Source organism: Grammomys surdaster, unplaced genomic scaffold (genome assembly GCF_004785775.1).
Source record: "Grammomys surdaster isolate TR1022 unplaced genomic scaffold, NIH_TR_1.0 125276, whole genome shotgun sequence".
Classification (NCBI taxonomy): Eukaryota; Metazoa; Chordata; class Mammalia; order Rodentia; family Muridae; genus Grammomys; species Grammomys surdaster.
The window spans coordinates 451,602-471,369 of NW_021620156.1; the positions used below are offsets into that span (position 1 = coordinate 451,602).

The 19,768-nt window shown below is 33.6% G+C and overlaps 1 protein-coding gene across 2 annotated transcripts in view; it reads right to left on the reverse strand.

Moving 5' to 3' along the window:
• Nucleotides 1–1,577: 1,577 nt before the first annotated feature.
• Nucleotides 1,578–19,768, reverse strand: part of LOC114637333 (vomeronasal type-2 receptor 116-like) — a 42,371-nt gene continuing 24,180 nt past the window's right edge. Inside the window, exons 2-7 of one of the 2 annotated variants that reach the window (XM_028785567.1) lie at nucleotides 14,409–14,413; nucleotides 13,071–13,365; nucleotides 11,936–12,727; nucleotides 10,992–11,207; nucleotides 9,498–9,621; nucleotides 1,578–2,506 (exon numbers count right to left, since the gene is read on the reverse strand). In XM_028785567.1, coding sequence (XP_028641400.1) covers nucleotides 1,578–2,506; nucleotides 9,498–9,621; nucleotides 10,992–11,207; nucleotides 11,936–12,727; nucleotides 13,071–13,365; nucleotides 14,409–14,413 — 2,361 coding nt within the window. The remainder of the gene's footprint in view (nucleotides 2,507–9,497; nucleotides 9,622–10,991; nucleotides 11,208–11,935; nucleotides 12,728–13,070; nucleotides 13,366–14,408; nucleotides 14,414–19,768) is intronic. The other variant, XM_028785566.1, reaches the window with a different exon arrangement.

Below are 19,768 nucleotides of genomic sequence, written 5' to 3' on the forward strand. Positions count from 1 at the left end.
TTTGAATATAACCCCATAAAGCCAAATTAAACATTGAAAATTAAATAAATGTCTTGATATCTTTGGAAACATAATTTTAGTCATTTTGCAATTTGGTTTATTGAAAATTTGAATATATAAAAACATTAAGAGTTTCTATGTAACAATAAAATTTCCAGTAAGATTTATTAATGGACATAAAGAAATTTTATTTGGATAGACCTTTCTATTAACTAGTTTACTACATCTGGCACAGAAAATAATACTTAAACTAGGGTTAATAAGCAGAAAAAAAGAAGAAAATAGCAGAGGAATTTTGGCATAAAAAACAATAAAAATTTCAACATTATACAGATATTACTCCACCAATTCAGACTCAGATCAGTTGAGGAACAAGAGATCAGATATAGTTTTCATAAATGAAAGAAAGGTGTAGCTTCATTGTGTCATCAGGTACTACTATTTCTATTTATCTGAGGAACCACCAGACTGATTTTCAGAGTGGTTGTACCAGTTTTCAATCCCACTAGCAATGGAGGATTGTTCCTCTTTCTCCACATCCTCACCAGCACCTGCTATCATATGAGTTTTTGGTCTTAGCCAAACTGATCAGTATGAGGGGGAATCTCAGTGACATTTTGATTGGCATTTGCCTGATGATTAAGGATGTTGATCATTTCTTTAAGTGCATCTTAGCCAGATGACAGGAAAGCAAAAGGATCCTAGGATCCCACTGCAGATGACATTAGCTGAAATAACTGAACAAAGGGGAGCCCCTGTAAAATCAGATACAGAGTTTAGGCACAGCCCCTGAATGAGAGATAGGGCTACCCATCCTTCTCAAAATTTTAAACCAGAATTGCATCTGTCTAAAAGAAATACATGGACAGAATGGAGCAGAGACTGAAGAAAAGGTCATCCAGAGACTGCCCTACATGGGATACATCCCATATGCAGCCACCAAACATAGACACTATTGTTGATGCTAAGAAGTGTTTGCTGAAAGGAGCCTTAAATGAATGTCTCCTGAGAGGCTTGGCCAGCACATTACTGATATAGATGTGGATGCTTACAGCCATCCATCATACTGAGCATGGGAATCCAATAGAGGACTTAGGGGAAGGACTGAAGGAGCTGAAGGGGTTTGCAACCTCATAGAAAGAACAAAAATGTCAAGCAACCAGATACCCCAGAGCTCCCAATGACTAAATCACCAAGTAATCCACATAGTCCCTTGGCCCTATAAAGGCTTGATGGCCCATTGTAGGAGAATGCTAGGGCAGTAAGGCTGGAGTTGGTATGTGGGCAGAGGAGCACCCTCATGGATGCAGAGATAGGATGGGGGGTTCATAGGGCAAACCAGGTAGGGGTATAACATTTGATGTGTAAATCAAAAAAAATAACCAAAAACCACTAAAAGAAAAATAAATAAAAAATTATTTCTCTCATACTATTACATTGTAATATAACTGGCTAAAGAAATAATTCTTATGGAATTGAATCTATAATATAATTGGATAACATATGATTAGAATGGAATATGTAATGAATTCAAACCTCTGAGTAGTGCTAATATACATGCTAATTTTATTTTTTCATTACATTTTAAGAGACTTATTCCTTCTAGAATGTGTTTTCTCTCTGATATGATGAAATGAATTCTTGTCTGGTCTCAACAAGATAATGTAACACTTAGGAACAAATATGAAGCCAAGAAGAGCTGAACTGGAAGCTAAAATAGAAAATACTTCCATAGCCACCATGACCTTCCCCTTAGTGCTGTGGTAGACAGGAAGAAAGGTGACCCAGACACAGAAGAACACAAGCATGCTAAATGACAGAAATTTGGATTCATTGAATGTATCAGGCAGATTTCTTGATAAGAAGGCCATAATGTAACCCCCAAGTGCCAAGGAGCAGAGGTATCCCAAAACACAGTGGAAAGCAACAGAAGATCCCTTGTTACACAAAAGTAGAATGTGTTCATGTTCAGCATGAAAATCTTGGTCAATGAATGGAGGAGAGGTTGCCATCCACATTCCACAAAGAAGAAGTTGGATCAGAGTGCAGAGGGGAATTATATAGCTTGGAGCCCTTGATGTCATCAACCACCTCACCATTCCTCCTGGAAAGGTGGCCTTGAAGGCAATGACCACAGTAATAGCTTTGGCCAACACAGTTGCTAGAGCCACAGTGAATGTAATTCCAAATATGGTTTGCTGAAGGATGCATGTTGCTGCATTTGGTTGACCAATGAAGTTCAAAGAGCAGAGTAAACAGAAGGTGATTGTGATGAGCAACGTGTAACTGAGTCCTCGATTATTGGCTTTTACTATGGGAGTTTCTCTGTGTTTCACAAAGACCCCAATTACAAAGGCTGTGAGTGCAGATAAGCACAAAGCTATACTGGCTAGTGTCTTTCCCAAGGTGTCTTCATAGGCCAGAAAGCTCACAGTCTTCTGGAAGCAGTGGTTCTTCTCTGTATTTGCATAATGACTCTCTGGACACTTCACACACTGATCCACATCTGGTCAGAAATATAGATTGTCATGATATTATGAGTCCAGGTTAAATTGATCCCTGTTTTCTGAGTCATTTCTATGTGCAAGGACTATCACAAATTTCACCTTACTTTGTATTCTCAGGGAAACAGTAAATAAGCACACTGTAATGAATATGTACATACTTATAAAGTGTTCCTTCTTTCTTATGTATATATTTATGTATCTATGTTCACATATTATGGATATTCATCCAATCATTCTTTCTTTCCTACCAATCACATGCTTTCCCTTAGATAAGTCATCTATATTTCAATAGGAAAAGATGTCTCTCTTCAGGTAGACATCCACTTCCAATAGATTCTCTGAAACTCCATCTTCTTTATATTGACATAGTCTAGCATAATATAATTCCTCTTTTGACGTACAATTTTTTCTGCTTTTTATTATACTGGTATATCTCATTTGGAGGTAACTAGGATATTGTATAACATTGCATAAAATAATCTTGGGACTGATATCACCTCACAAATTAAATATGCCTTATTATATACACATGCAAAAGAGGTGGTATTTTGCAATGGGTTTCATAAAATGCTTTTTTAACAAGTCACTCCTAAATTTACTTTTCTCTTTAGAATTCTGTGTGTTTCTAAATTTTCATCATTCTCTGCTGGAGTTTAGTAAATAGACCCCAATTATATTTGTATATAGTCAAAAACTCCCAATAACTTATATCATATCATTTGAGCCAAGCATCAATTCTCAAATAGAAAATTACTGCAAGAGCTGACAGACTTTAGAGAACACTTTCATATTACTGTGAACTTGAAATTTTGTAAATTTTGTGATTATCATAAAATATATGTACACAGATTAAATTTTAATAAGAATTACATTTATATTTGTATTGTTTAATATTTATTTATACAATAGAGTTAATAAATAAAATACATAGCTAATTTGGTTTTGCTGAGTAGCTGGCTGTTATCATGCATACACTGGAAACATTCAGAAACTCTGTGACATACAAAAAATATACATGAATACATATTCATGCATCCTCAATCACATGCATACACACACATACTACACATATGCATCTATTTATAAATGTAGGACACATACACATATTCATATATATGGAACTGTTTGGAGTAGCTAAAAAATTGAGTGTAAAATGTACTATTATAAGAACGTGTTATTTGTAGAAGAGACTGATGAAACTCCATAAAAATCAGAAATCTCAGAAGTCTGTAAAGATATAATGATACACAAACACATTACAACAAGTTTGTATATAAATTCAAGGTGGTGGCATCATGCATATAATCACTGCAATCTCAGGCCTGATGGAAAATCATTATGAAAGGAAGATTGATATGAATAACACCCTTATTTGAGGAGCTTTTTTAAAAAAGATCAACATCCTGTAAAATGGTAAACACTAAAAAGTAGAGCTTTCTACAGTGCCTGTTTCACATTCACACATATTTAGGTAGCACAAATTAAACAAGAGAGGCTTTGAGGTTTTTTTGAACAAAACAAAATGTTAAGTAAGTATGCATGTACATGTAGTCCTGGTAGGTTTTGAAGCCATAGATATCAAATATAATGTATAAGATTTTTAAAGGAGTAAATAAATACTATTTTTAAATTTCTGAAGAAATCCAACATGACTCAATTTTAATAGATACAGAAATTTGAGAATTATGTTTTCTTTTGTTGAAGATACCATAAATGTGCATATTACTTATTCTTCAAAGTGGAGATTCAGTATTCCAAAAGACCTCTTAGACTTGTCTCATATCTACAGTACAGATGGCACACATTGTAAGTTGCATATACCATGTAAACTGAGTTATAATTGCATATGGTGTTTGTACTACATGAAGATAGACAATAGTAATGTAATCCTACACATGTAGGAAATTTAAATATTTAATTATACTAGACAGTAAATATGTTGGGGGAAATCTAACGAAAATGTTCAATCCCCAGCCATGTATGAAAATTATATAGAATTTGATATAAATTACAATTATAGGACATTAACCTATTTATGCAAATTATTTAATATTAATAAGACAGGATAGGAAAATTCTTTGATTTCAAGTACTAGATAGCCAACTTCAGACAAGTTAGATGATATTCTTTAATTTTAGTATCCTAACATTTTCACCATTTCAATCTTCACAGATTGTATAGGGATTGAATATGTATATGTGATGCATCTTTCATATCTTTGGCTATTTCTGACTATTAAATTTTTCATTTTGTTTATTGTGAGTTTAAATCTTTACTGTCATCCAAGTGATATTAAAAAGTAGTGAAGTTCACAAATCTGACACAGTAGGAGGCTTTTGGGGTGGGAAAATAAAAGACATGAGATTGAACGTGATTAGGAAAGCACATACACTACTTCTGTTAGACTCTATCTGCAGAGATTTAAAAAGAAAAACAACACCAAAAACCAAAACAAACAAAGAAAAAAACAGGAGAAATGTATGTTGGAATACTAGAGCTACTGTACTAAAGAAACAATCTCTTTAAAGTAATAAATAAAATTATATCCAAAAGTATAACTTGGAACTGTAAGTAATTTAAAAAATGTTTTTAAATTATGTGATTCTGTGCAATAAATAAAGTGTATCATTAAAATCGAGTAGTCATTGTTTTAAACCAAGAAGAAGCCTAGTCAGTATCCTTAAAATGCGCTCATGGACATCATGCTCTTTTAAGCCCCTCCCTCATGTATATCTCTATTTGCCTACTCTGCCATCTTATGTCTAGCATATGCTCATGTCAGTATTATCATAGCTAAATACCACAAAATCTAAGTATTAGTGTGTATAAAAAGTGTAAATATATTTGAAAGATTGATTTTATGTCTTGCATGAAAGCACTATTAATAGTTTCTCACTTACTCTACAACTGTCCTTAAATTAAACAGCAAATTTCATTTACTACACAAAAAACTCCCTTGAATGCAGCCAAAATCACAGCATATAGGAAGGTAACAGCGGATCTTTTAAAAGTTATCTCCTCAAGGAGACCAACTTTTATTTAGTTGAATTGAAATTTATCAACGGACTGTGTATGATGAAATGAAAATTTTCTACCAAGGAGAAATAGAGGAGGGTAGGGCTGACAGCTATCACCCTAGTCACCCAATGACTAGGGTATGACTCATGTCATAGAGTATACCAGTTCAGATACTGTGTATTTCCATGATACATTACGCTTTACAAAATTAAAATTGACAATAAAACTCCCTAAACTTTAATATAATTCACATTATCTGGTAATTAAAAATGTTTCTACTAATTTTGTAATGTAATTACAGTGTAAAATAATAAAAAGCTATAAATTTTATGATTCCATGCCAATACAATTAAGCTTATTTAAAATAATGCATAATTGGGCTTCAGTTATAGGAGTATTAAATAACAGATATAAAATGTTATCATTTTGATGGTAATAAAAATAATATTCTCTCTCATGTTCTCTGACAATCTCTGTCTCTCTGTCTCTATGTCTCTGTGTATCTTTCTCTATATAAATATGTACATATATGAATATATGTATGAATAAAATATACATAATATATGCATATATATCTATGTACATATACAAGCACACATGTTATACATCAAGCAGACCCCCCACCCAGAGCTCCTAGAGACTTAACCACCTGCCAAGGAGTACACGTGGAAGGACCCATGGCTCCAGCTGCATATATAGAAGAAGATGGCCCTATTGGGCATCAATGAGAGGAAAAGGCCTTGGTCCTCTGAAGGCTTGATGCCACAGTGTAAGGGAATTTGAGGTCAGGGAGGAGGGAGTGGGTAGATGGTTGGGGGAACACCCTCATAGAAGCAGGGGAGGAGGGATAGGATAGGAAATTTCAGGGAGAGGGGGGAGAACCAGGAAAGGGGATAACATTTGAAATGTAAGTAAAGAAAATATCCAACAAAAAAAAGAAGAAAAGAAAGCAGAATTCAGAGAATACAGAGAGCCCAGGTGTCACATAGCCTTTTGAAATCACAAACCTTGCCTCTTGTAACACATCTCTGCATAAAAGATCTCAAATGCTAATCTTTCACGAAAGACCCAATGATAAAATAAAATATTTTGTTGAATATAATCCAAGAGAAGTCAGGAAGCTAGCTATCCATTTAATGTGCAGATAACTATTAGTGATCAGTGTTTTCTTAATATATTTGTCAGTTGGACGTATGACTCTACAGGCTGCAGATTTAATCCAGACCAAAATTCCACATAAAGAGTGGAGGTACATAAAAACACACCTCCAGAAAATAAGATATTGCCAATTGTTAGCTCTTGGGAGGAGAGTCAATTTTTGTCATGTATCACATGATTGGCTGACAATGGTCAGGTGAGATCTACAAACACAGAAGTAAATGAGTATCACAAAATGCATTAGATAGATTAATAACAAAATTTTGAATAATTAAGAAAGAGTGGAATAGATCTGGGATGATTAAGAGGGGTGTGAGGGTTTGCATACCCTTGGCCAAGTGAGTGAAACTATTGAGACATCTAGTTTGTATAAGTATGTCACTGTGGGCATAGGCGTTAAGACCCTGGTCCTAGGAGTCTGAAAGGCAAATTTAGACTAATTACTTTGAAGTAGGAAGTTTCAAAAACAGCCTGGTATAAATTATATAATGTGGTTACTAAAGTTGAGTTTTTGAAGTGTGTTTTCATTAAAAGGAGCAAATTGAAAAAGGAAAAATACAAAATGTATGATTCAAGTATTAAAGGATCACCAGGAAGTCGAATGGAGCTGTATCCTGGGTTCAAGGCAATAAAATGTTTAAGGAAGTAGGGCTTTGGAGGAAAATACCACTAAGCTAAGTTTAGGTCCAGGAATAGTGGTTCAAACCTTTAATCCCAGGAGATAGAGACAAGCAGATCTCTGAGTTCAAGTCTTGCCTAATAAAGAGCAATTTCCAAGTAGAGAAAACCTTATGCCCAGGCTTGGGAGACCACACCTTTTATCCTTGTATTTAGGAGATAGGCATGCAGATCTCTGAGTTCAAGGTAAATCTATATAGCAAGTTCCTGGATAGCCAGGCTTAGGCCATGAAAGAGTTGGAAAACAGAAAGCTAGTGATAATAGAATATGGGGGACAAAGTTTCAGTCCCCAGCAAACAGCAGAATTCTGAAATATCTCCATGTAGCTCTAGTTTTAGTGTCAGGAACAGAAGGGATTACTGGAACAATTGATGCTGGTTCGCTAGACCTAAGAAATAAATTTTTATTAAGAAGAGACCAGCATCACTGTGGGGAAATCTGGGAAGTGTTTTTTGAGAGCACAAGAAGTTGTGTTCTAGAGATAGCCAAGACTTCACATACATCTAGAGGTGCACTTGGTAATGTGTAAGATTTGCACAAGTGGTACTGGCTTTTAAGGTATGAAGGAGTCTTAGAGAGTAGTTGAGGCTTGGCATTGTTAAGAAGCTGTGAAAAGCCATTGGCAAAGGTACAGTCTCAGCTGCAGTTGATGGCCCAGGAGAAGGGGTCATGCAAAGAGGCTGAAAAATGGCACCAAGAAAATATCCAATGAGAGGCAACTGGTGAAGCCTAGTTGCAGCAGAAGATTCTAGTATATTGGAGAAGTCGGTACCATGGGATGACCACAAAGAATACCAGTAGCAGTGGAGTAGAGTCAACCAGAGCCCAGAGAGTTACAGAGGTCAGAGCTAGAGAAGTGATATAAGACATTTGGAGCAGTCTAGAGGATGATGTGTGACTCCCATGCATTAGAAGAAGCTGTGAAGTTAAAGTTGACTTGGAGATTCGAACATGTTAAAGATGACACTGCTGTGAGATACTTGCCAAAGAGCTGTTAACAGAGTGTGGTCCAGGAGATAAAAGATTGTTATACTCATCAAAGGTGAAAAAGGATTTGGGGAACTGAAGTCCACTTTGTCATCAAATGTAGAGATGCAGAGGTTAGAGTGTGCTCAGACAGTTTCCTGTCTTGCCTTGGGTATTGCAGTTAAGTGACTCCATAAATCGTAGAAAAGACTTTGAACTTTGGACTTTGAACATTCTTGAGAATGCTATAGACTACAGGGAATTTGTAAGTCAGGTAAAATGTATTTATTATTATGATATTGCTAGGTATGGGCCCCACAGACTCTGGTTTGAACAAGCCTATGTGAGCCAGGGAATGGAATGTGATGGTTTGTACATGCTTGGCTCAAATAGTAGCACTATTAAAAGGTGTGGTCTTGTTGGAATAGCTGTATCACTGTGGGCATGGGGTTTAAGACCAAGGTCCTTGTTGGAAGATAACCTTGGAAGGTCGTCTTCTCCTGTTTGCCTTCAAAACAAGATGTATAACTCTCAGCTCTTCCTACACCATGCCAGCCTGGATGCTGCCTTTACGATAATGGATGTTCATACCTTTATGATAGTGGACTGAATCTCTAAACCTGTAGGCTAGCCATAATTAAATATTGTCCTTTTAAAAGTTGCTGTGGCCATGATGTCTGCTCATAGCAGTAAAACCCTAACTAAGACAAGGAGTGAATATGATCAAAACACATTGGAAAAAATTATCGAACAACTAAGATATGAGAGAAAACATACTTTGAAAATGAGTTGGAGATAATCACTACAATAAAGATGTAAAAAATCAGAGTATTAAATTTAATGAAACATAGGTGAAATCCTATACTGACACTTTATCAATATGGACGATTTGGTACTATTAAATGAAACATATTTTGAATTACATGAACATATTTATTTTATTTTTTCATAATCAGTTTTGGCAGTTAAACACAGATATAAATCAAGTATGACTTTTAATGACTATGATGGTCCATTTCAAAGAGATGCTAAGGAATTATGACAATTAAATTCATAAAAAATGAAAATATTTGTTTCTGACATGAAATAGGAACATTTTCATTTGCTACTTAGTTTATCATTGAATTCTCTGAAGAAATGGTAAAGATTTCTGTAAAACCCGCATTTACCTGTCTCATTGGAAATCTCATTGCCTGCACAAGGCATGCACTTATAGCAGCAGATGGCCTTGCCCTCCAGGGTTACTTTTCTGAATCCAGGCATACAACTCTCACTGCATAGAGACTGAGGGATCTGAGAAGAATAAAAGGAAATTTATCTAAATCTTTTAGATTTATGAAAAATGATTATGCCCTGGAAAAACAAATGTGGTTAAGGATTTATTTGAGTATTATCAGAGTGTTAGAGAATTTGTACACATAATGAGATATGGCAAGTTTGAGAAAGGTAGGTTATAGGGAATTAAATATAGAATACTATAGAATTGCTCCAGATTGATACTATCTTTGTACTTTCTAATTAAAGCATTGATCACATTTACTAGTACCATGCCTTTGAATCTGGTCTGTCAATTTGATAGGATGTAGTTTGGATATAGAAACAAAGATATGTGTAATTCTAGGAAAAAAAACCTAGGTAAATTTAGCTAAGTTGAAAAAGAACACTTAAATTCGGATAATGTCTGAGTACCAATATACAGAAGATAGAAGAGAACAGCATTATTCACACCTAAACTCAGAGAATATATATATTTCAAATGCAACATTATACTTTTGAAATCATGTATTTCCCAATTCAATGAAATACGTTCTCAAATTCTTTCTAAAGTTACTTTAGATCTTTATTCATTTGTGTGACAATTGTTCATGGGATAGAATTTTTGTGCAAGATTGACAATGGACCCATTGAGAACATATGTACAGTTAAGGGATGCTAACAGAGTTATGGTATTTAAAATACCATATAAGCTAAAGTACTTGGGTGCCAACTTCCATATTAGTGCCACCATTTGGAAACTAATTTAAATTTTCAAAATACAAACTTGATGGAGAAACTGTTTGAATGGGGTTGTAACTAAAACACTTTAATCCTCTCCTCAGGTCTAGGTTTCTCCTTGTTCTTACTGTAAGTATGGATGTATAGAAACATTATCCTTCTGGTTTTTGAGCCTATATTCATGACTAACCAACCCTTACTGTCACAATTCTATCCACGGTGGATTTGATATCCTGGAACCATATCCAAAAATATAGTCTTTTTTACCATAAGTCATGTTTGGATATGTCATTTGATCACACAATAAAAAGTTAATTTTAATATTGTTTTGAGTTATTAATCCTGAATGAGAACATTTCTAAAACCATTTGACCCAAGAAACTTTTTAGAGCTAAAAATTTTCTCTTCAGTTTTTCCTATATTTTGAAAATGGAGAATAAATTATATTCATATGAATGAATAATGGAGGCTTTATTTAACACTAAATACCTCCAATAATCTGAATGAAAGAACAAAAAAGCACAATACACTCATAGTACCATTGTGGTATTTTATTCTCATAATCAAACAGTGATAAGCCTTAAGTCACAAAACAAGTGTTATTTTCTCTGAAATTAAATATTTATCATTAACACATGATTAAAGCATTGATTTAATATGTAACCCACCTCTGAAAATCCTTCTGCCCATTGTATCTTCTGCTCATATAAGGACAACTGTTGGCCCTCAGGAGCATTTGCTGAAAAGGATCCTATTTTCACCTTTTGTCCAAGACCCTTTGGTAAATTCCAAAGGTTAAAAATGTCATATTCTGCATTTAATTTCTTTCTCCCACCTATACTCATGTTTTCTCTCTCAACAATATCCTTCAGGAAAATGTTAAGCTAAAAGAGATTCATGAACTTATATTACACTATGTCCAAGAGGCAGAATTGAAATATGGTTTAGAATGTGTCCTATTTATTCTAATTTATGAAGTAAAAGTCAAACTAATGAAGCTTCTGTTAATATTAAATAAATGAATGGATGAGTGGGTGAAATACCATTCTGCTTCTGAATGACAATTCAGCTTCAAGATAAAACTATGAAAAAATTCACGTAATGAATGAAGAATTTATGACTCATATAAATGTTAGCTTTCTTGAAACCTCGTCAGATCCACTTGCATTCAGAATATCTTCAGAGATTGACTGTCTAAAATTATGGTGTCGATATTTAACGAGTTTGAAAAAGGGGAATTATTTAGGTATAAAACCACTCACATTGTTTCACTTAAATGTATACTCATTTATTCCTGTTATATAATACATACAGAAAAATTATTGATTTTTATTGAAATTATTATCATTAGAATATTATATATTTAGATATTTATGACTATATATATTATATATCTAGATATTGACTAATAAAATATACTTTTATAATCTTTCATTCTGTTTATCAGCGAAACACAGTTTTGAAACTGTCTTGACCTCTAAATGAGTTTAGAAGCCAAAAATTCTTATGATTGTGGACAAGATGATCGTAATTTTACAATACCTAATGTCCTCTCATTACAGATCTCATGTATCATGGTGCTGGTAACACTATACAGTAGGGTAGCAATTACCTGCCAGGGAAAGAAGGCCATTGCTTTCCCATTTTCATGTTGTTGTATCTGTAGATTTTGAAGAATCATCTGATGCAGACTGTGAGCCACAGCATACACAGCATTATAGATATTGGTGCTTTCTTCACTGACTGCCATGTCGAATATAAAACTAGGTAGCATATCCAGAGAAGCATTGGATTGACAGTTAGCCAATAGTTGACAATTAACATCAGAAAATGAGCACTTGAAGAACAAATGCCAAAACTTAGGAAGGTAAATGTCTTCTGGGTATTTATAAGGATTAACTGTTTGAATAAACTTAGTAAGCTCAAAGCTCTTTCTATAATTGGGTGTAAAAATTAGGCTACCATGGAATGAGTCAAGCATGAAATAATCAGCATAATAAGTAATATAAGGTTCAATGTTCATGACCAAGACTTTTCCTGTCAACAATCTTTGCCCAATATTTCGCATTAGACCTGCGAGGGAATCAATGTCACCATAAATAATTACGACATTTGTCTCATCCATATTTTGCCAAAATTTGTTAGAATATGAAATCCATGTGACTGGGATCATTTTCACAAAAGCTATGCAGACTCCTTTAATCTCCATATATTCTCTGAACTCTGATAAAATTATATTCCCTTTGTGGTCATCTGGGAGGATGAGACCAACCCAGGACCACTTAAAATGAACCATCAAAGATACAATGCCAAGTGAAATTGATGTGTACTTGGTGGCCATCTGGTAGAGAGAAGAATATTGACCACGGTCACTCAAGATGTGTTCATAGGGTCCAAAAGAAAGCTGAACCAAATAAGAAGAAGAATATTAACTTCGAGCAAAATATCATTCCTGAAGCAACAAATGACAACAGTAAACAAAGCTAGTGTGGTCTAAATTTTAAAGGAAAATTTCATTTACAGAATTTTACAGAAATTCCTCTTAAGAATGTTAGTTTCAAGGCTCTACCTGGTTTTATTTATGTCATGCTTTCTCTTGCATTGAAGAGAAATTTGGATTGATATCCAAGGTTTTAGTACTTTCTTTGATGTTGAATAATTTGAATACCCCACTTGTAGTTTTAAAAACACTTGTAATATGAACAAAGAGAGTGAGTTCCCAGGTTGAACACTTCAAATTTTCTTACCTGTGGAAATTTAAAGAGTTGAAGTAATGTTCCAATTTGGGCAGATGTAGTCCATGATGTTCCTGTTAGGGCAGCAGTAAAACTTCTTTTGTCACAACTGTAATTTGGTAAAATCATTTTCTGCCCTTGAGCTGTTAGCCAAAAACAAGCATTCATAAGAGTGTCCTTCTCAGTGAATCTGACATTGTAGAAATCAAATCCAAGAGATATATTAGGTAAAATATTGGGGTTCCCATTGATCTCCTCAATAGCAAATACCAAAGCCAGAATATACTGATAGTTCTTAAAATTATACCTGTATTAATGACAAAATATATACAAGAGGAATAGAACATGGACCACATATTGAGTACAGTAAACTTAATAGTTCATCTTTGTTTCTATAAAATATGCAATTTAACTTTTTCTGTACAAATAGGTCAACTACCAGGGTAAATATGTTAAGATTTGGCAAGATCATTTAATATTGTTACTCACTAGTTACAGTTTTTCAGAGCATATTTTATAATTTATTAGAATATACAAAATGTTCAGTCTACATATCATGAATCACTTTCTCTGAAAATTACAGAACTTCTGATATCTTGATCTTGACCCTTTGAGATATTTAATTATAAAAATCCACTATTTTATTGTCAACTCAATCAAATTTTAGAAGTAATATTTTTATTAAATAATATTCCAAGTTTAATACATTCCATATGGGTCACAGTTGCCATAACTGATAATATTATTTTTTCAGTATAGTAGTTGGAAATTGCTAGTGGATAATATAATATCTTAGAATTTACTCCATATGGTCACTGGATACAGGCATGCACTCACACAGTTTTGGGAAATATTACCTCAGGTCATGACTCTTTTACTTGCCATGTTATACTCTCTGAGACTTCTTTTCATTCATATAGTAGGAACTTTTGTGAAAAAGAAAACACAATTTTCTCTAAAAGGCTTCAAATCCACACTGATATAAAAATATATCTCATTTCAGAGAAAGATTGTTAATAATTAAACATATTTCATTAAGATTTTATTGATTAATATTTTCTTCCCCCAAAGGCTTACATAACTTCCTTGAGGAGCAGTGGAAAAATCCTAAAAACTCTTGCTTTTAGAATAAGTGGTTGGAAATAATCTCAAGGGCACAATGATTTCTTAATACATCAGGGAAGATATATTTATGATTTCACAGTATCTCTAACTACACATGATTACCTTTGAATGCCCTCATGCATCAAAACACCAGCAGGGAGAATGTGGATAAGCAGACAAACCAACTGCAAGCTGAGAGGTTGTTGTTCTTATTTTTTTTTATTGTAGATAGAAGACAATGACCACAGCAACTGTCATAAAGGAAAACATTTAACTGAAACTACCTTAGAGTTTCAAAGTTTTCATCTAGCATGGTCATGGTGGAAAGTACAGCAGTATACATGCAGAAAGGCCATCTTTACATCTTATTCCACATACAGAAAAAGTGGAAACTAAGACACAATGGCAAGACTTTAGCTTTTTAGACTAATAAGCCTGTAAGTCTGTCCCCACAGTGACACATTTACTCTAGCAAGTCTGCACCTTACTCAAATAAGGCCACACTTCCTAATAGTACCATTCATTATAAGCAAAATTTTAAAAACAATAGAATATTGGAGGCATTCCTATTCAAACCACTGCCTTTCGGCCCTTGGCACTCTTCAGCTTGTAGCCATAGCATAACACAAAATACATTGTGTTCATCTTTAAAAGTGCCATTAATTTACAATATCCTCAATGTGTTTAAAGTCCAAAGTTCAGATTCTCTTCTGAGAATCCTGCATTCTGTCATTAAGTAATTTTCAATAAAAGCAAAATAAAGGAGAAGATCATATACTTATAACAAATAATGACTCAAAATATGTATTACCATTTCAAATTGGAGGAAGGGGAAAATAGTGAGAAAATGCTGAAACAAAGCAAGACAAAGTATAAGCTGAACAAACTCTAAACTGTGCATCTCCATATTTGATGTTAAAATACTCTCCATATATCTAAAACCTTTTATCAATTTGACTGTAAAACACTATTTTCTTGGGCTTATTCCATTTCCCAATAGCAGTGGGTATTGGCTGATATCCATGAACTCAGGCATCTTCTACATCATTTGATCTTAATGTCAATCCATGGTTCTATTTTAGAGCTTCACATAAAGGGTCCTCTAGGATATAGAGGCATCCCTGAAAAATTCTTGACCTTATCATCTTTCCTTCTACATAGAGAAATAGTCAGTTACACCTTTCTTTGATCATTGACTCTTAATGCCTGAACCACATGGAAATTCATATTCAGTTTTCAAGTTCTCCTGATTATTAGGGCTGGAAAATACTCATCACCACCCAATAAAATTAAATCATTGTCAGCTTTCTCTTCTTGTTAATTCTATATACTCCATATTTCAAATGTTCTAAACCTCAATCTGTAGTACAGTCTTGGCTCAAACTCGGAGATTTAATAAATGGAATTACAGATGTGGTACACCACAGCAAGCACTAAGTATTTCCTGAACTCTTTTTCACTATCCTGGGTGGAATCTTGCCCTGATGTCTCCACTACCATCATTCCATTTACCAAGAAGCTTTCAGTTACTCTGTTTATCTATTTGAACACAGGATTTAGCCACATTCTAACTCCTATTGTATTTTCTCCCCAAATTCTGTATTTGTACATTCAGAACAGAAATGTACAGTTGGCAATTTTATCCCTCAGCTTCTTCCTTTTCATTAGAAATCTTCATAAAGTGGACAATAATAACTATACAAAAGAGCCAATGCGAGACTTAAGATTTCCTCTGCCAAAGGATTTAATCTATATCTCTTCACTTTAGCTCCAGGGAGACATATTTTTAAAAATCTTATTTTTTACTTATTCACACAGGGGTTATAAACACAAAAAGGCAGGATGTGGGTAAGGAGGTGACACTGGAGCGTAGGTGTTCAGGGGGAATACAGATATCTTTCAGAACAGGGTATCAGCTAGGTGAAGGTTCAGGGGACAGGTCGCTATGACTCTGCCTATGATTCACTTGTCCTTATCTAAGTTGGTATTATCTGCCAAGGCTACCTATTTACAAGGTCTATGACTACTCAGGCTGGTAAATTTCTACAAAAGCTGCCTGTTCACATATCCCCTCCCAGGAAAGAGATATTGGGATGGGTATGGCCCTCATGCCTCACTGGACAACAACAGGGGGACCGGAGCCAATACAAGGTCCCCTTCAATTACTGGAGGTCAGGCCTCTATTCCTGCCTTCACAAGATTAGAATTGCCACAGCCCTTCTATACTTAGAGAAGGGGGGAGATGTCAGGGGCAGCCCTGCTTAAACACTGAAGGCCTAAAATCAGCTATAGGCCTAAAATCAGCAATAGGCCTGTCATATATGTATACTAGCACCAAGTCTTGGGTTTCTGTGGAAGAACATTAAAACAGGGAGACGTTTTTACAAGGCAAAAAATCACCAATAGTATTTGCCCAAGTATAACAAGCATAATCTATACAAAACATACTAACATTTGTCTCCTCTGAAACCTAATTAGTCTGAGAAATTACTTGTATGATTTTTTTACAGTGTAAAATTTTTTAACATCTTAGAAAAGATTCTCTATTTACATTCGTAATTGCAATAAAACACAGTGAACATTATATAATTTAATTTAATATTTGAACATGAAATTAATTTTATTTATTTTAATCAGTCTATACATGTCTGAATTATTACTGAATGTGAACGTTTTAGTTGGATGAACACATTTATATAAGGTGAATGGTAAACTAACCCTTACCATGCTGAAAAACAAGAGACATCAATAAGTACCTCAGTGATACTTTGCCAAACACCCTTATACCAGAAAGTTTGCTATGTATTTTATGAGCTGATTGTATTGGCATTTCTGGTTTTGCTCAAAAATATCTCCCCATATTATATCTTACTTACAAAACATACTGATAAAAAGCTAACAAACAAAACCTGAGTGACAATGAAAAGCATAAACTGGGAGTGAATGTAGGCAAAGGAAGTGATAGGGAAAACGATAAGGAAAGGATTTTAGAGTTAACATAAATAAAAGGAAGGCCATGAGGGAAATTTGTGAGGACTCATGATCCAGTCTGTCGTCATACTGCTGAAAAAAAAACATACTGCTGAAATTCAAAGAAAGAGGATATCAATGAAAAGGCAAGGTGAATGTTAGAATATAGTTAAGATTACAACCACATTCACTGAAAATATGTATAAGATAGACATAAACAACCCAGGATTTCATTATCTACAAAAGAAATCAAGAAAATTGGGAATGTAATATTTTCTAGGTTCTTCATTTTTCAAACAAATGTACTCTTCATTTGTATGAGTGTACATGTTTATAATTAAATATTCCTGTATTTCAAAATGATACATTTTTGAATATTATTGGAGAATAAATATTGAAAAATTGTAGCTGTAGTAAAAATTCCTGTAGTTTGAGCAATAAATATAGCATATGAAATAAGAATAAAATATCAAGAAAAATATTTTAAAATAACTGCCCAGATAATAGTTTTCTTTTTATTATGGAAAATTGCTGATGATGGTCTATAAATACTATTTATGTTGTCAAGGGATATGTTCTTGAGATATGCCAACTTTATAAAGCTACAAATAAAAGAAATGAATATTTGGTTGATAAAAACCAATTGGAAAAAATTTCATATGTTTTAATTGACATGAGAGTAATAATTTATTCTTATGAAAACAGAGAGGAAATTTTCAGTTGCATTTGGAAGCATACTAGAAAAGTCAATAAAAGGACTGAACACGTTGCCTAATAAATTGACTTAGACACTGTAGGATCCTGGCTTAGAGGCCTGAGTTTGATCTCAAGATACTCATTGCCAGATAGGAAAATTTGTTCTCAAAATTTATCTTTCACGTGAAAATGTGAGCTGTATCAAAAGTATGTGCACACACAAAATGCTACATATGATAATAAATTTGGGAAGATGACACCATTAATGTGTCAATTCAAAAGCCAGTTTCCTCCTAAAATTATTCTATATTCAACAGGAACAATCTACACAATAAATATTCACTTCTTACACTTCCTATACAATAGATTAAAAGAAATAATCATTTAGAAAATATTACTTTTAAAACGCTAGTTTACTAGAATATAATGAGTGTCCTATTATTTCTTTATAAATATGATAGTAAAAAAGAAAATATTTATATTTACAAACATATACTGAATAAGAATCACAGACAGAGATAAGGAATCATCTATTTAAAATGCTTAGAAAATTCGCTAACAAATAAGGATTAAATAAGAAAGATAAAAGAATGTTTTCAGCTTTGCAGTATATAGGCTTTTATGTGCTCAATTCTATGTGAAAAAATTATACTTAGTGAATGAATTGTATGATATAATATTGTTAATTTTTTATAATGAAAGTCAATACATTTCTGTCGGGAATCTAATTTTTTCTTACATAAAGAAAAGTTAAATATTTATTACATGGAAAATAACATTTATTTATAATGAGCAAGCCAGACACTAATGGTCACACTACAAAAACTGTAGTCTTTTCAGTGAAGGGATTCAAGCTGCACAATATAATGAAAGCATATTGATGCCTGAATTGTTGAGACAAAAGGACACAAGATAAATGAAGCTACAAGAAGCATTAATTATGATAAAATAAAAGAGCCTCCCCAACATCCAAAACCTCCCTATCTTTGAGAATTTGAGAAAATTTTGTGATTTTTTTCAGAAACAATATATGATTCTCTAAAATAGACAGACTGAAAATCAAGTATTTTTTCTAAAAATCAAATTTCCAATAGCCATTTTTGTTATATTTTAAAATTTCAGAAATAAATTCCTCAAGGTAACATAATTTTCAAGATGCGTTCATAAGTATGCTTGCTTTCTCCTCCACTATGTTTGATGTAATTCTTAATATCCCACTACAATTTTACCAAACACATAATATTGTCACACTGAGCATAATTTACCTTCATACCTGTTTTCTTTTGGTTGTTTTTCACTTGTTAACTCCCAAAAGGTTTCCTTATGTGTTTAAAGTGATTTCTAAGTGTTAATACTCTTAAAGTTAGTGCCTTACTTTCTGGACAGTACAGATATAAGATGGTCTTCATGGGATTAGAAGGTCTGATTGGGATAAATACATCTAATCGCCTTTATTAGGAAACATACAGGAACATTTCTCTCTAATTCATAATGTTCTGTCTGATACTATTCATCCCTCTGGAATATTTCACACAGGCTAAGAAACAGTCAAAAGATAGTCTTGTTATCTTGATAAATACAGCAATGCAGATGAAAATACTGCAAACAGATAGCATAAATACATAAACACTAGAAAGCAGAGAATATAAATTACATCATCAAATAAGCACTTATAAAAGATGAAAGCACTTATAGATGAAATATCTGTCCAGTACAAAAATATTCACAACTTCTAATTGTGACAGTAATTTAGAATCAGCTTCATGTAACGAAACACAGTCTCTTCAATCAAGCAGCATAATAAAAACACAGGACTTACTGCATTTAGTGAAATAATCATAAGAACACTCCCAGAATATGAGCAACAAGGTCAGGTTGAGATTTAACTATGTATTGTTGTGAACAAAATATTGAAAACTATTCTGACATTCTGGTATAAT